We start from the raw sequence: 20,248 nt of genomic DNA, 5'->3' as shown, positions 1-20,248 counted from the left end.
CTAAATCCATTAAAAAAAACCAAAAAGGAGGATAACCCCCGGTCTCCCTAGCCGACAACAAGACCCTCTCTCTGTTTTTCATAGATTCCGAGATCAACGCCGCGCTTAAGGCTATGAAGCTTCGAGCCCCGGGTGCAATGGGAGAGAAAAAAAAGAAAGAAACAGAGTGGCATCAGTGCAAGAAAGGACAGAAAGTGGAGACCGACATAATCCGACACTCAATCTGCTCCTGGGATGCATGGGCCCTGCATCTGCATGCCATTCTGATCTGCCAATAGGATCACCAGTGCATCTCATCATTCGTGTCACATCTCTACGAATTCACAGCCGCACAGAGTACAAGATAGCAACGCATCACGCGCGCGCGCAAATTAAAAAAAAAAGCAGGGGACATGGAAATTCCCAAGTCAAACGGGGTAGGCGCCGCTGCATATTGTATCATCAGCTATCTCCTGGTTTCCGGTCTTCGCCCGCTGGGTTTCTTATTCGATCTGGTGACAATCAAGAAAGCTCCATCCACGAACCACTCGCCCCACTGCTAGACATGGATCCCGCCGCCGGCGAGAAGCCGCACGCCGTGTGCCTGCCGTTCCCGGCGCAGGGGCACATCACGCCGATGATGAAGCTGGCCAAGGTCCTCCACTGCAGGGGCTTCCACGTCACCTTCGTCAGCACCGAGTACAACCACCGCCGCCTCGTCCGCTCCCGCGGCCCGAGCGCCGCCGCGGGCCTCCCCGGCTTCGTCTTCGCCACCATCCCCGACGGCCTGCCCTCGTCGGACGCCGACGCCACGCAGGACCCGGCGTCGCTCTCCTACTCCACCATGATCACCTGCCTCCCCCACTTCAAGAACCTGCTCGCTGGCCTCAACGGCAGCGCGTCCGGGGTGCCGCCGGTCACGTGCGTCGTGGCGGACGGCCTCATGAGCTTCGCCGTGGACGCCGCGAGGGAGCTCGGCGTGCCGTGCGCGCTCTTTTGGACGGCCAGCGCCTGCGGCTACATGGGCTACCGCAACTTCCGCCCTCTCATCGACCGGGGCATCATTCCCCTCAAAGGCTAGCTATGAGTTCCTCATCTTCTTCCTTCAAAATTTTGACTTTGCCTAAATCTTCTTCAGTATCTCAACAACGAATTGATTTTGCGTGGAGACCGTACAGACGAAGAGCAGCTGACCAACGGGTTCATGGACATGGCGGTGGACTGGGCGCCCGGGCTGAGCAAGCACATGCGGCTCAAGGACTTCCCGACCTTCCTCCGCACGACGGACCGCGACGACACCCTGCTGACCTTCCAGCTACACCAAGTGGAGCGCGCCGAGGCGGCCGACGCCGTCATCATCAACACCATGGACGAGCTCGAGCAGCCGGCGCTGGACGCCATGCGCGCCATCATACCGGCCATCTACACCATCGGCCCGCTCAACTCCCTCGCCGACCAAATCGTCCCCCGCGGGGACCCGCTGCGCACGGTGAGCTCCAGCCTCTGGAAAGAGGACGACGTCTGCCTGCAGTGGCTCGACGGCAAGAGGGCCCGCTCCGTGGTGTACGTGAACTTCGGGAGCGTGACCGTGATGAGCAGCCACGAGCTGGCGGAGTTCGCGTGGGGGCTGGCCAACAGCGGCCAGGAGTTCCTCTGGATCGTCAGGCCGGACGTCGTGAAGAGCAGCGAGGCCGCCGGCGCCGCGCTGCCCCCCGGGTTCCTGGAGGCGACCAGGGACAGGGGCCTCGTGGCAAGCTGGTGCGACCAGGAGGCGGTGCTGCGACACGACGCCGTGTGCGCGTTCCTGACGCACAGCGGGTGGAACTCGACGGTGGAGGCCCTCTGCGGCGGCGTGCCGATGCTGTGCTGGCCCTTCTTCGCGGATCAGCAGACCAACTGCCGGTACAAATGCGCCGAGTGGGGGGTGGCGATGGAGATCGGCGACAACGTGCGGCGGGAGGTGGTCCAGCGGAGGATCGAGGAGGCGGTGGGCGGGGAGAAGGGCGGGGAGATGAGGAAGAGAGCGACCGAGTGGAGGGAGGCGGCTGTCCGGTCCACGGCGAGATCGTTGACCTATCTTGATTCGCTCATCCATGGCGTGTTGCTATCTGGCAAGAATGGTTAGCTTCTCTTTTCTTTCCAGCTCGATCGACCACTGACCGCGCAAACATGATCGGGACACCAAAATTTTAGAATTTTTTATTTTTCCTAGTATCTATTTTTAATTTCACTATTCATATAAGGTGCACGGCACTCCTATGCATTTTCGGGTTTGCACGCTACTAACAAATTGGATGGATGGATGTATCGAAATGGGATTTGCTAAGGTTTTGTTCGGTTACACCCTGCCCTAAGAGGATTGGAGGGAATTTGAGGGGATTTGACTTGTAGAGGATTTAATCCACCTTAATCCCTGTCAAAATCCCTCCACAACCCTGTCAACCGAATATGGCCTAATGGTTTCCGTAGCTGTTGTAGTGAACCACATTTTCTTAACGAAAACCGGGCCGTGTGGTCCCTCTATTCAAAAGATAGATAAAGATCAGTTTTACAAGAGGTGATAATGGGATTGTTTGGAACGTCAATGTGTACTAGTATTAGCTATTGGTTTACTTGATACAAGGGCTCGAAGAAGAATGAAAGATCGGAGAAGAATGAAAGAACTGGTGAATGCCAACCAATCTGCATTCATTCAGGGCAGAAATTTACATGATAACTTTTTGCTGGTGAGACATGTGGCTAGAAGGATTCATGCGCGGAGAACCCCTGGAGTGTTTCTGAAGATTGATATTTCAAGGACTTTTGACTCACTACCGTGGCTTTTCCTCTTTGAGTTATTGCGAGCCAAAGGTTTTGGACAAATTTCACTCGATGGGTGCAAATTCTGCTACAAACTGCGAGCACGAAGGTGATTATTAATGGCTGTACAAGGATAAATTTCTCACATGCCAACGGCTTAGGAGATCCCGTCTCCCGGCCGCTCTTGGTCATAGCGATGGATGTGCTCACGACACTAATCACCAAGGCTACATTTGAGGGTCCTCTTTCCTCTTACCCCGGGAATAACAACAACAACAGAGGCAATCCATTTACGCCGATGATGTAGCTCTTTTTGTACGCCCCCTCCGCTATCGATCTCTCGTGCGTCAGATGTGTGCTCATTGTCTTTGGAGAGGCCACGGGATTGAGAGTCAACTACACAAAGACATCTGCTATACTCATAAGGGGAGATCAAGATGACAGAGATGGAGTTGGACAGTACCTACAATGTCAATTTGGAGCCTTCCCTTGCTTAAGAACTTCGTACCATCCTGGCGGGGCGGCCTTATATAGAGACTGGGAAGATTGATACTGGTAAAGAGCGTTATTGCGGCAAGACCGTCGCATCACTTGCTAGTGTTAGATGCACCACAGTGGGTTTTTGAGGAGATAGATGCTTGGATGAGGTCCTTCTTTTGGGCCGGAAAAGAGCCCACAAATGGAGGGCAATGCTTGGTTGCATGGAACACAATATGTAGGCCAACTCAGTTTGAAGGTCTGGGTGTGAAGAACTTGAAACTGCAAGCTCTCTCCCTTCGAGTATGGTGGGAATGGCTGAGAAGGATGGACAAAGATCAACCATGGTAGGGGCTGACATTTATGATTGATGGCGAGGCTAGAGCAGTCTTTGCTAGCACGGTGGTCGTCACTATGGTTGTAGAAGATAGAGTGCTCTTCTGCACCAATCGGTGGCTTCAGGGCTTTGCTATTGGTGATATCGCACCAACGCTTGTGGTTGCAGTGGACACGCACATCAAAAATTGTAGGACTGTGCAACAAGCGCTGCTGGATGATGCATGGTTGCATGATATCAGGGAGACATATCCTTCACAGCTCAAATACAACTCATGCGCCCGCAGCATGTCATTGCCAATGTGCCTAGAAACACAAGGGAGGTGGACAGTTTCAGCTGGCATGTGAGGATTTTGGTTCGTACACAGCTAAATCGATGTACAACCACTTGTGGCAAGGCATGGCACGCTCGAGCACTACTACGTGCATCTAGAGGAGTTGGGCAACTCCAAAATGCAAGATCTTCGCATGGCTAGCTTCACAATACCAATTATGGACATCAGATCGCCGGGTTCGCCATGGGCTGCAAGACAAACCCTCAACATGTTACACATGCCTACATGCAGGGGCGGAGCTCTGTTGGGGCCAAACTGGACCATGGCCCGCCCAGGTTTTTTGCACTTTTTATTTTACCTATGCATCGGAGCACAACCAATCTGCAACCCACTAAGTACATGGTCGATCTAAAGCACTTCGCGTCTCGCTCGCCAGTCGCCAACTTGCCATGCGAGAGCATGTAGCTGGCACGAGCATGTAGCAGCTCTGGAGCTTCTCCTGGCCGCAGCCAGCAGGGGCACTCAACACTTGTACCTAGGCCTAGCATCGGCCGATAGCGTAGATCTAGCGTCGCACATCCAGGGGCCAGTTGGGCAGGTAGACAGCTCCACCCCGCTCTCGCCCTCCGACTTGCTGTACGGGCACCCAGATTGCGGGTCAGCAAGAGATCACAAGTAATCAACGAGTTCAGCGATGGAGTTAGATACAAATTTCTCATATGCATATCTGTCCACCGTAAAGTCATGGTTAGATATCAAGGTTGGTCCATTCGATTGGGGAAACGAACTAGACGAAAATAGTAATAGACTGCACAACTAATTTTCCTACAATTGCTTCATTAGATAGCCCGCCTTTTGCACTCAATTATTCTTTACATTTTATAGATGAAAATATATATTTGGTAGCCATAATCAATGGGCAGCAAAGCTACTGACACTCACGGAAGAATTGACTTGGTTTTCGAAAGAAAAGGAGAACATTCTAAAAATTATATTAATAAATACATATTTGATCACTCCATCTTATAACCTTGTATCATATACTATTGCATGTGCTTCGTTCAAAAAATATTGTGATCTGCCTTTGTCTCGCCAGCCCGCACAACTTTTTCCTTTGAAGCTCCTGAAGGAAATATGCCCTAGAGGCAATAATAAAATTGTTGTTTATATTTCCTTATATCATGATAAATGTTTATTATTCATGCTAGAATTGTATTAACCGGAAACTTAGTACATGTGTGAATACATAGACAAACAGAGTGTCACTAGTTTGCCTCTACTTGACTAGCTCATTGAATCAATGATGGTTATGTTTCCTAACCATAGACATGAGTTGTCATTTGATTAACGGGATCACATCATTAGAGAATGATGTGGTTGACTTGACCCATCCGTTAGCTTAGCTCGATGATCGTTTAGTTTGTTGCTATTGCTTTCTCCATAACTTATACATGTTCCTATGACTATGAGATCATACAACTCCTGAATACCGGAGGAACACTTTGTGTGCTACCAAACGTCACAACGTAATTAGGTGATTATAAAGGTGCTCTACAGGTGTATCCGATGGTGTTTGTTGAGTTGGCATAGATCGAGATTAGGATTTGTAACTCTGATTGTCGGAGAGGTATCTCTAGGCCCTCTCGGTAATGCACATCACTATAAGCCTTGCAAGCAATGCCACTAATGAGTTAGTTGCGGGATGATGTATTACAGAACGAGTAAAGAGACCTGCCGGTAACGATATTGAACTAGGTATTGAGATATCGATGATCGAATCTCGGGCAAGTAACATACCGATGACAAAGGGAACAACGTATGTTGTTATGCGGTTTAACCGATAAAAATTGCTACCTCTTGAGCACTGCGTTGGTTTTCCCTTGAAGAGCAAAGGGTGATGCAGTAAAGTAGCGTAAGTATTTCCCTCAGTTTTTGAGAACCAAGGTATCAATCCAGTAGGAGATCACGCTCGAGTCCCACGCACCTACACAAACAAATAAGAACCTCGCAACCAACGCGATAAAGGGGTTGTCAATCCCTTCACGGTCACTTACGAGAGTGAGATCCGATAGATATGATAAGATAATATTTTTGGTATTTTTATGATAAAGAGAAATAAAGATGCAAAGTAAAATAAACGGTAATAGAAATAACTAAGTGTTGGAAGATTAATATGATGGAAGATAGACCCGGGGGCCATAGGTTTCACTAGTGGCTTCTCTCAAGAGCATAAGTATTACGGTGGGTAAACAAATTACTGTCGAGCAATTGATAGAATTGAGCATAGGTATGAGAATATCTAGGTATGATCATGTATATAGGCATCACGTCCGTGACAAGTAGACCGAAACGATTCTGCATCTACTACTATTACTCCACACATCGACCGCTATCTAGCATGCATCTAGAGTATTAAGTTCATAAGAACAGAGTAATGCCTTAAGCAAGATGACATGATGTAGAGGGATAAATTCATGCAATATTATATAAACCCCATCTTTTTATCCTCGATGGCAACAATACAATACATGCCTTGCTGCCTCTGCTGTCACTGGGAAATGACACCGCAAGATTGAACCCAAAGCTAAGCACTTCTCCCATTGCAAGAAAGATTAATCTAGTAGGCCAAACCAAACTGATAATTCGAAGAGACTTGCAAAGATAAACCAATCATACATAAAATAATTCAGAGGAGATTCAAATATTGTTCATAGATAAACTTGATCATAAACCCACAATTCATCGGATCTCGACAAACACACCGCAAAAGAAGATTACATCGAATAGATCTCCAAGAAGATCGAGAACTTTGTATTGAGATCTAAAGAGAGAGAAGAAGCCATCTAGCTAATAACTATGGACCCGTAGGTCTGAAGTAAACTACTCACACATCACCGGAGAGGCCATGGAGTTGATGTAGAGGCCCTCCGTGATCGATGCCCCCTCCAGCGGAGCTCCGGAAAAGGCCCCAAGATGGGATCTCTCGGGTACAAAAGGTTGCGGCGGTGGAATTAGGTTTTTGTGGTGCTCTTGGATGTTTGGGGGGGGTACGTGGACTTATATAGGAGGAAGAAGTAGGTCGGTGGAGCAACAGGGGGCCCATGAGGGTGGAGGGCGCGCCCCCCTGCCTCGTGCCCTCCTCGATCGTTTCTTGACGCCCACTCCAAGTTTCCTAGATCATGTTTGTTGAGAAAATCACGTCCCGAAGGTATCATTCCGTTTGGGCTCTGTTTGATATTCCTTTTCGGCAAAACTCTAAAATAGGCAAAAACAACAATTTGGGCTGGGCCTCCGGTTAGTAAGTTAGTCCCAAAAATGATATAAAAGTGTAAAATAAAGCCCATTAACATCCAAAATAGATAATATAATAGCATGGAGCAATCAAGAATTATAGATACATTGGAGACGTATCAAGCATCCCCAAGCTTAATTCCTGCTCGTCCTCGAGTAGGTAAGTGATAAAAAAGAATTTTTGATGTGGAATGCTTTCCAACATATTTGTCAATGTATTTTTTCTTTATTGTGGCATGAATGTTCAGATCCGAAAGATTCAAGATAAAAGTTTAAGATTGACATAAAAATAGTAATACTTCAAGATACTAACTAAGCAATTATGTCTTCTCAAAATAACATGGCCAAAGAAAGTTATCCCTACAAAATCATATAGTCTGGCTATGCTCCATCTTCACCACACAAACTATTTAAATCATGCACAACCCCGATGACAAGCCAAGCAATTGTTTCATACTTTTGATGTTCTCAAACTTTTTCAATCTTCACGCAATACATGAGCGTGAGCCATGGATATAGCACTACATGTGGAATAGAATGGTGGTTGTGGAGAGGACAAAAAGGATAAGATAGTCTCACATCAACTAGGCGTATCAACGGAATATGGAGATGCCTATCAATAGATATCAATGTGAGTGAGTAGGGATTGCCATGCAACGGATGCACTAGAGCTATAAGTATATGAAAGCTCAACAAAAGAAACTAAGTGGGTGTGCATCCAACTTGCTTGCTCACGAAGACCTAGGGCATTTTGAGGAAGCCCATCATTGGAATATACAAGCCAAGTTCTATAATGAAAAATTCCCACTAGTATATGAAAGTGATATCATAGGAGACTCTCTATCATGAGGATCATGGTGCTACTTTGAAGCGCAAGTGTGGAAAAAGGATAGTAGCATTGTCCCTTCTCTCTTTTTCTCTCATTTCATTTTTTTATTTGGGCCTTCTTTTTTTTCTTTTTTTTTTTCCGGAGTCTCATCCTGACTTGTGGGGGAATCATAGTCTCCATCATCCTTTCCTCACTTGGGACAATGCTCTAATAATGATGATCATCACACTTTAATTTACTTACAACTCAAGAATTACAACTCGATACTTAGAACAAAATATGACTCTATGTGAATGCCTCCGGCGGTGTACCGGGATGTGCAATGATGCATGAGTGGCATGTATGAAAAACTATGAACGGTGGCTTTGCCCCAAATACGATGTCAACTACATGATCACGCAAGCAATATGACAATGATGAAGCGTGTCATAATAATGGAACGGTGGAAAGTTGCATGGCAATATATCTCAGGATGGCTATGGAAATGCCATAATAGGTAGGTATGGTGGCTGTTTTGAGGAAGGTATATGGTGGGTTTAAGGTACCGGCGAAAGTTGCGCGATACTAGAGAGGCTAGCAATGGTGGAAGGGTGAGAGTGCGTATAATCCATGGACTCAACATTAGTCATAAAGAACTCACATACTTATTGCAAAAATCTATTAGTTATCGAAGCAAATTACTACGCGCATGCTCCTAGGGGGATAGATTGGTAGGAAAAGACCATCGCTCGTCCCCGACCGCCACTCATAAGGAGGACAATCAATAAATACATCATGCTCCGACTTCTTACCATAACGGTTCACCATACGTGCATGCTACGGGAATCACAAACTTCAACACAAGCATTTCTCAAATTCACAACTACTCAACTAGCATGACTCTAATATCACCATCTCCATATCTCAAAACAATTATCAAGTATCAAACTTCTCATAGTATTCAATGCACTTCTATGAAAGTTTTTATATTATTCCCAAAAGCAAATTTCCATGTTGTTCTAAAGGACTCTCAAAATAATATAAGTGAAGCATGAGAGATCAATTATTTCTATAAAATAAAACCACCACCGTGCTCTAAAAGATATAAGTGAAGCGCTAGAGCAAAAACTATATAGCTCAAAAGATATAAGTGAAGCACATAGAGTATTCTAATAAATTTCAAATCATGTGAGTCTCTCTCAAAAGGTGTGTGCATCAAGGATGATTGTGGTAAACTAAAAAGCAAAGACTCAAATCATACAAGACGCTCCAAGCAAAACACATATTATGTGGTGAATAAAAATATAGCTCCAAGTAAAGTTATCGATAGACGAAGACGAAAGAGGGGATGCCTTCCGGGGCATCCTCTAGCTTAGGCTTTTTGGTGTCCTTGAGTTTTACCTTGGGGTGCCATGGTCATACCCAAGCTTAGGCTCTTGACACTCCTTGTTCCATAATCCATCAAATCTTTACCCAAAACTTGAAAACTTCACAACACAAAACTCAAAATAGAAAATCTCGTGAGCTCCGTTAGCAAAAGAAAAGAAAACACCACTTCAAGGTACTGTAATGTGACGCCCCGAGACCGATGTTCCAGGTGTCTTCCAGTTATTCGCTGTTGTTGCCTTGTCATTTGCTTGCGTGTCATGCATCTCATATCATGTCATCATGTGCATTGCATTTGCATACATGTTGGTCTCATGCATCCGAGCATTTTCCCGTTGTCCGTTTTGCAATCCGGCGCTCCTATGTCACCCGGTGTCCCCTTCTACCTCTTTTCGTGTGCGGGTGTTAAACGTTCTCGGATTGGACCGAGACTTGCCATGCGGCCTTGGTTTACTACCGGTAGACCGCCTGTCAAGTTTCGTGCCATTTGGACTTCGTTTGATACTCCAACGGTTAACCGAGGGACCGAAAATGCCTCGTGTGTGTTGCAGCCCAACACCCCTTCAAAGTGGCCCAAAACCCACCTAAACCCCCTCCATCCTCTCGGTCGTTCGATCATGATCGCGTGGCCGAAAATCGCACCTCTTTTGGACTCTCCTAGCTCCCTCTACCTATAAATATGCGCCTCCCTCCGAAATTCTCGCGCAGATGATACCCTATCCTCCTCCTCCGTCGCTGCTGGACATGTCCACTCTGCCGCCGGACGCGTCCACCCCGCCGCCACATCACTCCGGCCAATCCGGAGCTGCCACCTCAGCACCGCCGCCGCCCTCCTCCACTCGCGTGCCGCCATGTGTCGCCGCCACCCTACTCCACCGCGCGGCCCGCCGAGCCCATCGCGGGCCCGCGCGAGCCCGACCGCGCCGCCGCCCGTCTGCGCTTCCCCGCCACCATGCGTCTCCCGCCTGCGCGCCCCTGGCGTCCGAGCCGCCTCCCTTCCTCCACCGGCATCGCTCCTCGCCGGAGAACGACGACGTCGCCGCCCCGCCATGGTTGGCCACGGGAGCTCGCTGCGACTCCCCGCCGGCTGACCTCCCGCGCTGGAGCGCCGCCACAGCACCTCGTCCTCCCCGCCGATGACCAGATCCGGCCGCTCCAGCCCCAATTCGGCCACCCCGGCCCCGTCTCTGGCCATTCTCCGCCCCTGCGCCGCCGTACCTCCGTCTGCCGTCGCCGAGCTCCAGTCGCTCTCCGTCCCGCTCGTCCCCGCGCGCGGACGCGTGCATGGGCCGCAGCCCGCTACTGTTCCTCCAGGAAGCCGCGACCCAGCGCCGGCCTGCCCCGCGTACCTCCTCTTCGCGTGGGCCAAGCCCAGGGTGAGAAAGCCCGCTATCCTTCGCCCAGTGCGCCCCATAGCTATCCAGCGCTCACCCTTTTTCCTGAAATTCCACCAAGTCCCAGTAATTTTATGCATTTTCATCGCATCATAACTTCATCACCGTTGCTCTGATTTGTGCATGTAGCATATCAAAATGTTCGTCTCGACGAGTACATCATTTCATCTCATTGCATCATTTTCATTTGAGCTCATCTTGATGCCCGAAATGCTGTTGGAAGAGGGCTATGTGATGATAGTTTCAGATCTGTTTCAGGAAATGCACTTTTACCATTTTTGCCATGATTAATGTGTGCATGCTATGTTCCTGAGCTCTACATGTGTTTTAAAGTATGCCATGCCATCTTTACAGGGGTGTATGCCATGTATTTTTGTGATATTTGTGGTGACTAGCACAAGCATGTAAAGTAGCTTACTCAATGATGCTGATTTCAGGGACTTCGAATTTCACCAAGTCCTTGCCCTGTCATTATTTTTATGCCATATGTTCATGTTGTTTCCGAGTGATCCGTGCCTCTTTTGAGCATGATCAGTAAGGATGTTTTGTAGATGATGTTGTGCCCTATCCATCCATGTCTTTGTTTGCAATTATGGAGCACCCTAGCTTGACTCAATCGAGCTCTACTTTTGCTATAAAATGTTCCTGGCAGATTGTTAACATGTTTAGCGATTTTGCCGAGCTTGTTGTTATTGATCCATGCATGCTATGTTGTTGTTCTCGCCATGTCTAGCTTCTATGCCATGTCTACTTGCTGGGTGTATGCTTAGATTATCATGCCATGCTTTGTAGTGAGTGCATCGAGCTCGTAAACATGCCTACTTGATGTCTGTTTTGCATGCTCCAGTTTTTCACTTAGTCTGAATCTGTTTATGTTTTTGCTATGTTCACATGCTTGCAATTGTATTTTATGATCCCTTTTGGCTCAAGGTCAGTAAGGGACTTTTGTTATATGCTTTGATTAGATTCATGCCATGCCTTGCTTTGCCATGTTATGTTCCTGTAGCATGTAGGTATCATGCTCTAAACATTGCTTCCTGATGATAAATTCCTGACATGCTATTAATTTCACCAAGTCTGAAACCTGTTATCTTTTGCACTTTTGCCATGCTTGTTTGAACCTGTTAATGAGTGAATTAGTCATAGCTCAGTGTTCATCTTTTGTCAAGCATCATGAGTGCATCCCTGCCATGTATTTTGTTGCCATGTTTGAGTGCAGTAGCTTATTTATCTTGATGCATTTAGGAGGCTACTTGTTGTTCATCGCAGACCGGTGCCATATTTGTTTTGCTTGTCATTTCCAAACCGTGCATCCGATTCCGGTGATCTTTATATCGATTTCGACCGAAATCAACTCCCCTTTCTAATGGCACTCTTGGATTTCCAAGTTGAGGCCAGGTTCAATCATTCCTTTCCAAATCATGCATATGCATCACATACCGCATCCCGCATATCATGCCATGTTCATGTGTTGGTTGTTTACTATGTTGTGTGCTTCTTTCCGGTGTTGCTTCTTCGGGTTGGTTTCGATAACGTCGCGTTTGTGAGGACCTGTTCGACTATGTCTGTTTGTCTTCTTCGTGGACTCGTTCTTCTTCCTTGCGGGATCTCAGGCAAGATGACCATACCCTCGAAATCACTTCTATCTTTGCTTGCTAGATGCTCGCTCTTTTGCTATGCCTATGCTGCGATACCTACCACTTGCTTATCATGCCTCCCATATTGTTAAGCCAAGCCTCTAACCCACCTTGCCCTAGCAAACCGTTGTTTGGCCATGTTACCACTTTGCTCAGCCCCTCTTATAGCGTTGTTAGTTGCAGGTGAAGTTTGGAGTTTGTTCCATGTTGGAACATGGACATTTTGTTGGGATATCGCAATATCTCTTATTTATATTAATGCATCTATATACTTGGTAAAGGGTGGAAGGCTCGGCCTTATGCCTGGTGTTTTGTTCCACTCTTGCCGCCCTAGTTTCCGTCATATCGGTGTTATGTTCCCGGATTTTGCGTTCCTTACACGGTTGGGTTATAATGGGAACCCCTTGACAGTTCGCCTTGAATAAAACTCCTCCAGCAATGCCCAACATTGGTTTTACCATTCGCCACCTAGCCTCTTTTTCCCTTGGGTTCCGCGGACTCAAGGGTCATCTTTAGTAAAACCCCCGGGCCAGTGCTCCTCTGAGTGTTGGTACAAACTAGAGCCCCTTGCAGCGCCACCTCGGGGAAACTCGAGGGTTGGTTTTAGTTGTACGGATTGCTTATCCGATGTGCCCTGAGAACGAGATATGTGCAGCTCCTATCGGGATTTGTCAGCACATTTGGGTGGTGTTGCTGGACTTGTTTTACCATTGTCGAGGATGTCTTGTAACCGGGATGCCGAGTCTGATCGGATTGTCTTGGGAGAAGGAATATCCTTCGTTGACCGTGAGAGCTTGTGATGGGCTAAGTTGGGACACCCCTGCAGGGATTTGAACTTCCGAAAGCCGTGCCCGTGGTTATGGGCAGATGGGAATTTGTTAATGTCCGGTTGTAGAAAACCTAAAGTTGATCTTAATTAAAATACATCAACCGCGTGTGTAACCGTGATGGTCTCTTTCCAGCGGAGTTCGGGAAGTGAACACGGTGTTGGAGTTATGTTTGACGTAGGTTGTTCTAGGATCACTTCTTGATCGTAGTTTCTCGACCGTGCTTTGCCTTCTCTTCTCGCTCTCTTTTGCGTATGTTAGCCACCATATATGCTAGTCGCTTGCTGCAGCTCCACATCATACCTTTTTACCCTACCTATAAGCTTAAATAGTCTTGACCGCAAGGGTGTGAGATTGCTGAGTCCCCGTGACTCACAGATACTTCCAAAACCAGTTTGCAGGTGCCGATGAAACCATGCAGGTGACGCAACCGAGCTCAAGACGGAGCTCGATGAAGTTCGTGTCCTTTATGTTGTTCCGTTTCCAGTGATCAGTAGTGGAGCCCAGTTGGGATGATCGGGGATCTGTGTAGCATTTGGGGTAGTCTTCTTTTAATTTTGGTTCCGTAGTCGGACCTTGAGTGTATTTGGATGAATGTAATGCTTTATTCATGTATTGTGTGAAGTGGCGATTGTAAGCCAACTATGTATCTCTTTCCCTTATGTATTACATGGGTTGTGTGAAGATTACCTCACTTACGACATTGCTTTCAATGCGGTTATGCCTCTAAGTTGTGCTTCCACACGTGGGAGATATAATCGCATTGAGGGCGTTACATGTAATGAACTCATTCTTTATTTATATATTTTATTGACTAACTACTGCATGGCACAGCCTCACAGCTTTTATTCCAAATGGAGCAATAGTCCATTACAAGTTAACTATATACAGAAAGAAACAAAAGAGAGCCAAGGGAGGCAAACTTACCTAAACCTACCTATACAAAGGAGAACTCAAGGTAACCCTTCCAACCAGGCTAGGAGGAGGGGTCTAACATGAGCCTTAACTCTATGAGAAAGCAAAGTTAGGTCATGTACAAATTTACAACGCCAAGCACTAAACGTAGGTCGTTCCCCTCTGAAAGTCCTTCAATTCCGAAGAATCCAAATGTTACAAGCTGCTGTGAACACCACCTCAAAGAAAAAGCATTTAGCAAATCTTTGTCTGGCCAAAGAAATGCATTGATGGACATTAGAACCACCAGACCAGTCAATCTGCAAATAAGTCCAGATCCTCATACTGAAGTTATAGGAAAAAAACAGGTGTTGACGATCCTCATAAATATGCTGGTGGCACAACACACAAAGATTATCAGCATCCCCAGCCCGCCAGTGCCTCCTCACCAGCAGGTCCTTGGTGTTGAGTCTGTCAAAGAATAGGAGCCAAGAAAAACCTTGATTTTCAGCGTACATCGACTACTCCATAACCATTTGCAAGGCTGAATGGTGACCATATGAGAGTGCATGATGGTGTAGTAGCTCTTTGATGTGTAAGCTCCCGTGGGTCCTACCCAAGACCAAACATCATTAGCCAACGGGTCCCTATCCAAATTGTTCACCCAGACAGTGAGCGAATCAAGTTCAATAGCAGCCTGCTAGGAAATAGGCAACTGAAAGAAAGAGGCCCTATCGTGACTGTCAATGAAATCTGCCACAGAAATCTTATCATCCAAAGCATAAGAGAACAACCGAGGCAATCTATGTCTCAAAGGCATGGTTCTGTTGGGGAACATAGTAATTTCAAAAAAATTCCTACGCACACGCAAGATCATGGTGATGCATAGCAACGAGAGGGGGAGAGTGTGATCTACGTACCCTTCTAGATCGACAACGGAAGCATTAACTTGGTTGATGTAGTCGTACGTCTCCACGGCCCGACCGATCAAGCACCGAAACTATGGCCCCTCCGAGTTCTAGCACACGTTCAGCTCGATGACGATCCCCGGGCTCCGATCCAGCAAAGCGTCGGGTAGGAGTTCCGTCATCATGACGGCGTGGTGACGATCTTGATGTTCTATCGTCGCAGGGCTTCGCCTAAGCACCGCTACAATATGACCAAGGTGGAATATGGTGGAGGGGGGCATCGCACACGGCTAAGGAACGATCACGAAGATCAACTTGTGTGTCCATGGGGTGCCCCTTGCCTCAGTATATAAAGGATGGAGGAGGAGGAGGCCGGCCAAGGCTTGGTGCGGCCAGGATGTGGAGTCCTACTAGGACTCCAAGTCCTAGTAGGAGTCCACCAAGAGGGGAGGAAGGGAGAAGGAAGTGGTGGAGAAGGAGAGGTGGCCGGCCCCCTTTTCCCTAGTCCAATTCGGACTAGAGGGGAGGGGGGCGCAGCAGCCCCTTGGCCCTTTCTCCTCTTCCCACTAAAGCCCATCAAGGCCCATTGCTTCTCCCGTAACTACCCGGTACTCCGAAAAATACCCGAATCACTCGGAACCTTTCCGATGTCCGAATATAGTCGTACAATATATCGATCTTTACGTCTCGACCATTTCGAGACTCCTCGTCATGTCCCCGATCTCATCCGGGACTCCGAACTCCTTCGGTACATCAAAACTCATAAACTCGTAATATAACTAACATCGAAACCTTAAGCGTGCGGACCCCACGGGTTCGAGAACAATGTAGACATGACCGAGACACGTCTCCGGTCAATAACCAATAGCGGTACCTGGATGCCCATATTGGCTCCTACATATTCTACGAAGATCTTTATCGGTCAGACTGCATAACAACATACGTTGTTCCCTTTGTCATCGGTATGTTACTTGCCCGAGATTCGATCGTCGGTATCCCATACCTAGTTCAATCTCGTTACTGGCAAGTCTCTTTACTCGTTCTGTAATACATCATCCCGCAACTAACTCATTAGTCGCAATGCTTGCAAGGCTTAAGTGATGTGCATTACCGAGAGGGCCCAGAGATACCTCTCCGACAATCGGAGTGACAAAACCTAATCTCGAAATACGCCAACCCAACATGTACCTTTGGAGACACCTGTAGTACTCCTTTATAATCACCCAGTTACGTTGTGACGTTTGGTAGCACCCAAAGTGTTCCTCCGGTAAACGGGAGTTGCATAATCTCATAGTTACATGAACATGTATAAGTCATGAAGAAAGCAATAGCAACATACTTAAACGATCAAGTTCTAAGCTAACGGAATGGGTCAAGTCAATCAGATCATTCAACTAATGCTGTGACCCCATTAATCAAATAACAACTCTTTGTTCATGGTTACGAAACATAACCATCTTTGATTAACGAGCTAGTCAAGTAGAGGCATACTAGTGACACTCTATTTGTCTATGTATTCACACATGTATTATGTTTCCGGTTAATACAATTCTAGCATGAATAATAAACATTTATCATGATATAAGGAAATAAATAATAACTTTATTATTGCCTCTAGGGCATATTTCCTTCAGTCTCCCACTTGCACTAGAGTCAATAATCTAGTTCACATCGCCATGTGATTTAACAGCAATAGTTCACATCACCATGTGATTAACACCCATAGTTCACATCGATATGTGATCAACACCCAAAGGGTTTACTAGAGTCAGTAATCTAGTTCACATCGCTATGTGATTAACACCCAAAGAGTACTAAGGTGTGATCATGTTTTGCTTGTGAGATAATTTTAGTCAACGGGTCTGTCACATTCAGATCCGTAAGTATTTTGCAAATATTTATGTCAACAATGCTCTGCACGGAGCTACTCTAGCTAATTGCTCCCACTTTCAATATGTATCCAGATTGAGACTTAGAGTCATCTGGATCAGTGTCAAAACTTGCATCGACGTAACCCTTTACGACGAACCTTTTGCCACCTCCGTAATCGAGAAACATATCCTTATTCCAGTAAGGTTAATTTTGACCGCTGTCCATTGACCTACTCCTAGATCACTATTGTACTCCCATGCCAATCAGTGTAGGGTATACAATAGATCTGGTACACAGCATGGCATACTTTATAGAACCTATGGCTGAGGCATAGGGAATGACTTTCATTCTCTTTCTATCTTCTGCCGTGGTCGGGCTTTGAGTCTTACTCAATTTCACACCTTATGACACAGGCAAGAACTCTTTCTTTGACTGTTCCATTTTGAACTACTTCAAAATCTTGTCAAGGTATGTACTCATTGAAAAAACTTATCAAGCGTCTTGATCTATCTCTATAGATCTTGATGCTCAATATGTAAGCAGCTTCACCGAGGTCTTTCTTTGAAAAACTCCTTTCAAACACTCCTTTATGCTTTGCAGAATAATTCTACATTATTTCCGATCAACAATATGTCATTCACATATACTTATCAGAAATGCTGTAGTGCTCCCACTCACTTTCTTGTAAATACAGGCTTCACCGTAAGTCTGTATAAAACTATATGCTTTGATCAACTTATCAAAGCGTATATTCCAACTCCGAGATTCTTGCACCAGTCCATAGATGGATCGCTGGAGCTTGCATATTTAGTTAACACCTTTAGGGTCGACAAAACCTTCTAGTTGCATCGTATACAACTCTTCTTTAGTAAATCCATTAAGGAATGCAGTTTTGTTTATCCATTTGACAGATTTCATAAAATGCGGCAATTGCTAACATGATTCGGACAGACTTAAGCATAGATATGAGTGAGAAAATCTCATCGTAGTCAACACCTTGAACTTGTCGAAAACCTTTTGCGACAATTCTAGCTTTGTAGATAGTAACACTACTATCAGCGTCCGTCTTCCTCTTGAAGATCCATTTATTCTCAATTGCTTGCCGATCAGTGGGCAAGTCAACCAAAGTCCATACTTTGTTCTCATACGTGGATCATATCTCAGATTTCATGGCCTCAAACCATTTCGCGGAATCTGGGCTCATCATTGCTTCCTCATAGTTCACAAGTTCGTCATGGTCTAGTAACATGACTTCCAGAATAGGATTACCGTACCACTCTGGTGCAGATCTCACTCTGGTTTACCTACGAGATTTGGTAGTAACTTGATCTGAAGTTACATGATCATCATCATTAGCTTCCTCACTAATTGGTGTAGTATTCACAGGAACAGATTTCTGTGATGAACTACTTTCCAATAAGGGAGAAGGTACAGTTACCTCATCAAGTTCTACTTTCCTCCCACTCACTTCTTTCGAGAGAAACTCCTTCTCTAGAAAGTTTCCGAACTTAGCAACAAAAGTCTTGCCTTCGGATCTGTGATAGAAGGTGTATCCAATAGTCTCCTTTGGATATCCTATGAAGACACATTTCTCCGATTTGGGTTTGAGCTTATTAGGATGAAACTTTTCCATATAAGCATCACAACCCCAAACTTTAAGAAACGACAGCTTAGGTTTCTTGCCAAACCATAGTTCATATGGTGTCGTCTCAACGGATTTAGATGGTGCCCTATTTAACGTGAATGCAGCTATCTCTAATGCATAACCCCAAAACGATAGTGGTAGATCGGTAAGAGACATCATAGATCGCACTATATCTAATAAAGTACGGTTATGACATTCGGACACACCATTACACTATGGTGTTCCAGGTGGCGTGAGTAGTGAAACTATTTCACATTGTTTTTAATTGAAGACCAAACTCGTAACTCAAATATTTTACCTCTGCGATCATATCATAGAAACTTTTGTTTTCTTGTCACGATGATTTTCCACTTCACTCTGAAATTCTTTGAACTGTTCAAATGTTTCAGACTTATGTTTCATCAAGTAGATATCCCCATATCTGCTCAAATCATCTGTGAAGGTCAGAAAATAATGATACCTGCTGCAAGCCTTAATATTCATCGGACCACATACATCAGTATGTATGATTTCCAACAAATCTGTTGCTTGCTTCATTGTTCCAGAGAACGGCGTTTTAGTCATCTTGCCCATAAGGCATGGTTCGCAAGCATCAAGTGATTCATAATGAAGTGATTCCAAAATCCCATCAGCATGGAGTTTCTTCATGCGCTTTACACCAATATGACCTAAACGGCAGTGCTACAAATAAGTTGCACTATCATTATTAACTTTGCATCTTTTGGTTTCAATATTATGATTATGTGTATCACTACGATCGAGATCCAACGAACTATTTTCATTGGGTGTGTAACCATATAAGGTTTTATTCATGTAAACAGAACAACAATTTATTCTCTTACTTAAATGAATAACCGTATTACAATAAACATGATCAAATCATATTCATGCTTAACGCAAACACCAAATAACACTTATTCACGTTCAACACTAATCCCGAAAGTATAGGGAGTGTGCGATGATGATCATATCAATCTTGGAACCACTTCCAACACACATTGTCACTTCACCCTTAACTAGCCTCTGTTTATTCTGCAACTCCCGTTTCGAGTTACTAATCTTAGCAACTGAACTAGTATCAAATACTAAGGGGTTGCTATAAACACTAGTAAAGTACACATCAATAACATGTATATCAAATATACTTATGTTCACTTTGCCATCCTTCTTATCTGCCAATCACTTGGGGTAGTTCCGCTTCCAGTGACCAGTCCCTTTGCAGTAGAAGCACTTAGTCTCAGGCTTAGGATCAGACTTGGGCTTCTTCACTTGAGCAGCAACTTGCTTGTTGTTCTTCTTGAAGTTCCCCTTCTTCCCTCTGCCCTTTTCTTGAAACTAGTGGTCTTGTCTACCATCAACACTTGATGTTTTTCTCGATTTCTACCTTCGTCAATTTCCGCATTACGAAGAGCTTGGGAATCGTTTCCGTTATCCCTTGCATATCATAGTTCATCACGAAGTTCTACTAACTTGGTGATGGTGACTAGAGAATTCTGTCAATCACTATCTTATCTGGAAGATTAACTCCCACTTGATTCAAGCGATTGTAGTACCCAGACAATCTGAGCACATGCTCACTAGTTGAGCGATTCTCCTCCATCTTTTAGCTATGGAACTTGTTGGAGACTTCATATCTCTCAACTCGGGTATTTGCTTGAAATATTAACTTCAACTTCTGGAACATCTCATATGCTCCATGACGTTCAAAACGTCTTTGAAG

The 20,248-nt window shown here is 45.7% G+C and overlaps 1 protein-coding gene across 1 annotated transcript; it reads left to right on the top strand.

Annotated features, from left to right (window-relative positions):
- The first annotated feature begins 291 nt into the window (after positions 1 to 291).
- On the top strand, positions 292 to 13,893 carry LOC125510097 (7-deoxyloganetin glucosyltransferase). The gene is made up of 3 exons (XM_048675190.2): positions 292 to 1,055; positions 1,158 to 2,099; positions 13,604 to 13,893. Exons 1-3 carry the CDS (start codon positions 545 to 547, stop codon positions 13,618 to 13,620), a joined length of 1,470 nt encoding a protein of 489 aa, XP_048531147.2. The 5' UTR covers positions 292 to 544; the 3' UTR covers positions 13,621 to 13,893.
- The last annotated feature ends 6,355 nt before the right edge of the window (positions 13,894 to 20,248 follow it).

Source organism: Triticum urartu, chromosome 5A, assembly GCF_056163025.1.
Source record: "Triticum urartu cultivar PI428250 chromosome 5A, HENAU_Tu73, whole genome shotgun sequence".
Lineage (NCBI taxonomy): Eukaryota > Viridiplantae > Streptophyta > Magnoliopsida > Poales > Poaceae > Triticum > Triticum urartu.
The sequence above is the reverse complement of the archived record's forward strand: the minus strand, read 5'-3'. Positions and strand labels throughout refer to the sequence as shown.

Excerpts from the sequence above, each read along its gene's own strand:
- LOC125510097 (XM_048675190.2), top strand. The coding sequence starts at position 545 with ATGGATCCCGCCGCCGGCGAGAAGCCGCACGCCGTGTGCCTGCCGTTC. Across the intron at positions 1,056-1,157 it reads GGGCATCATTCCCCTCAAAG|ACGAAGAGCAGCTGACCAAC; the intron begins GCTAGCTATGAG and ends GAGACCGTACAG.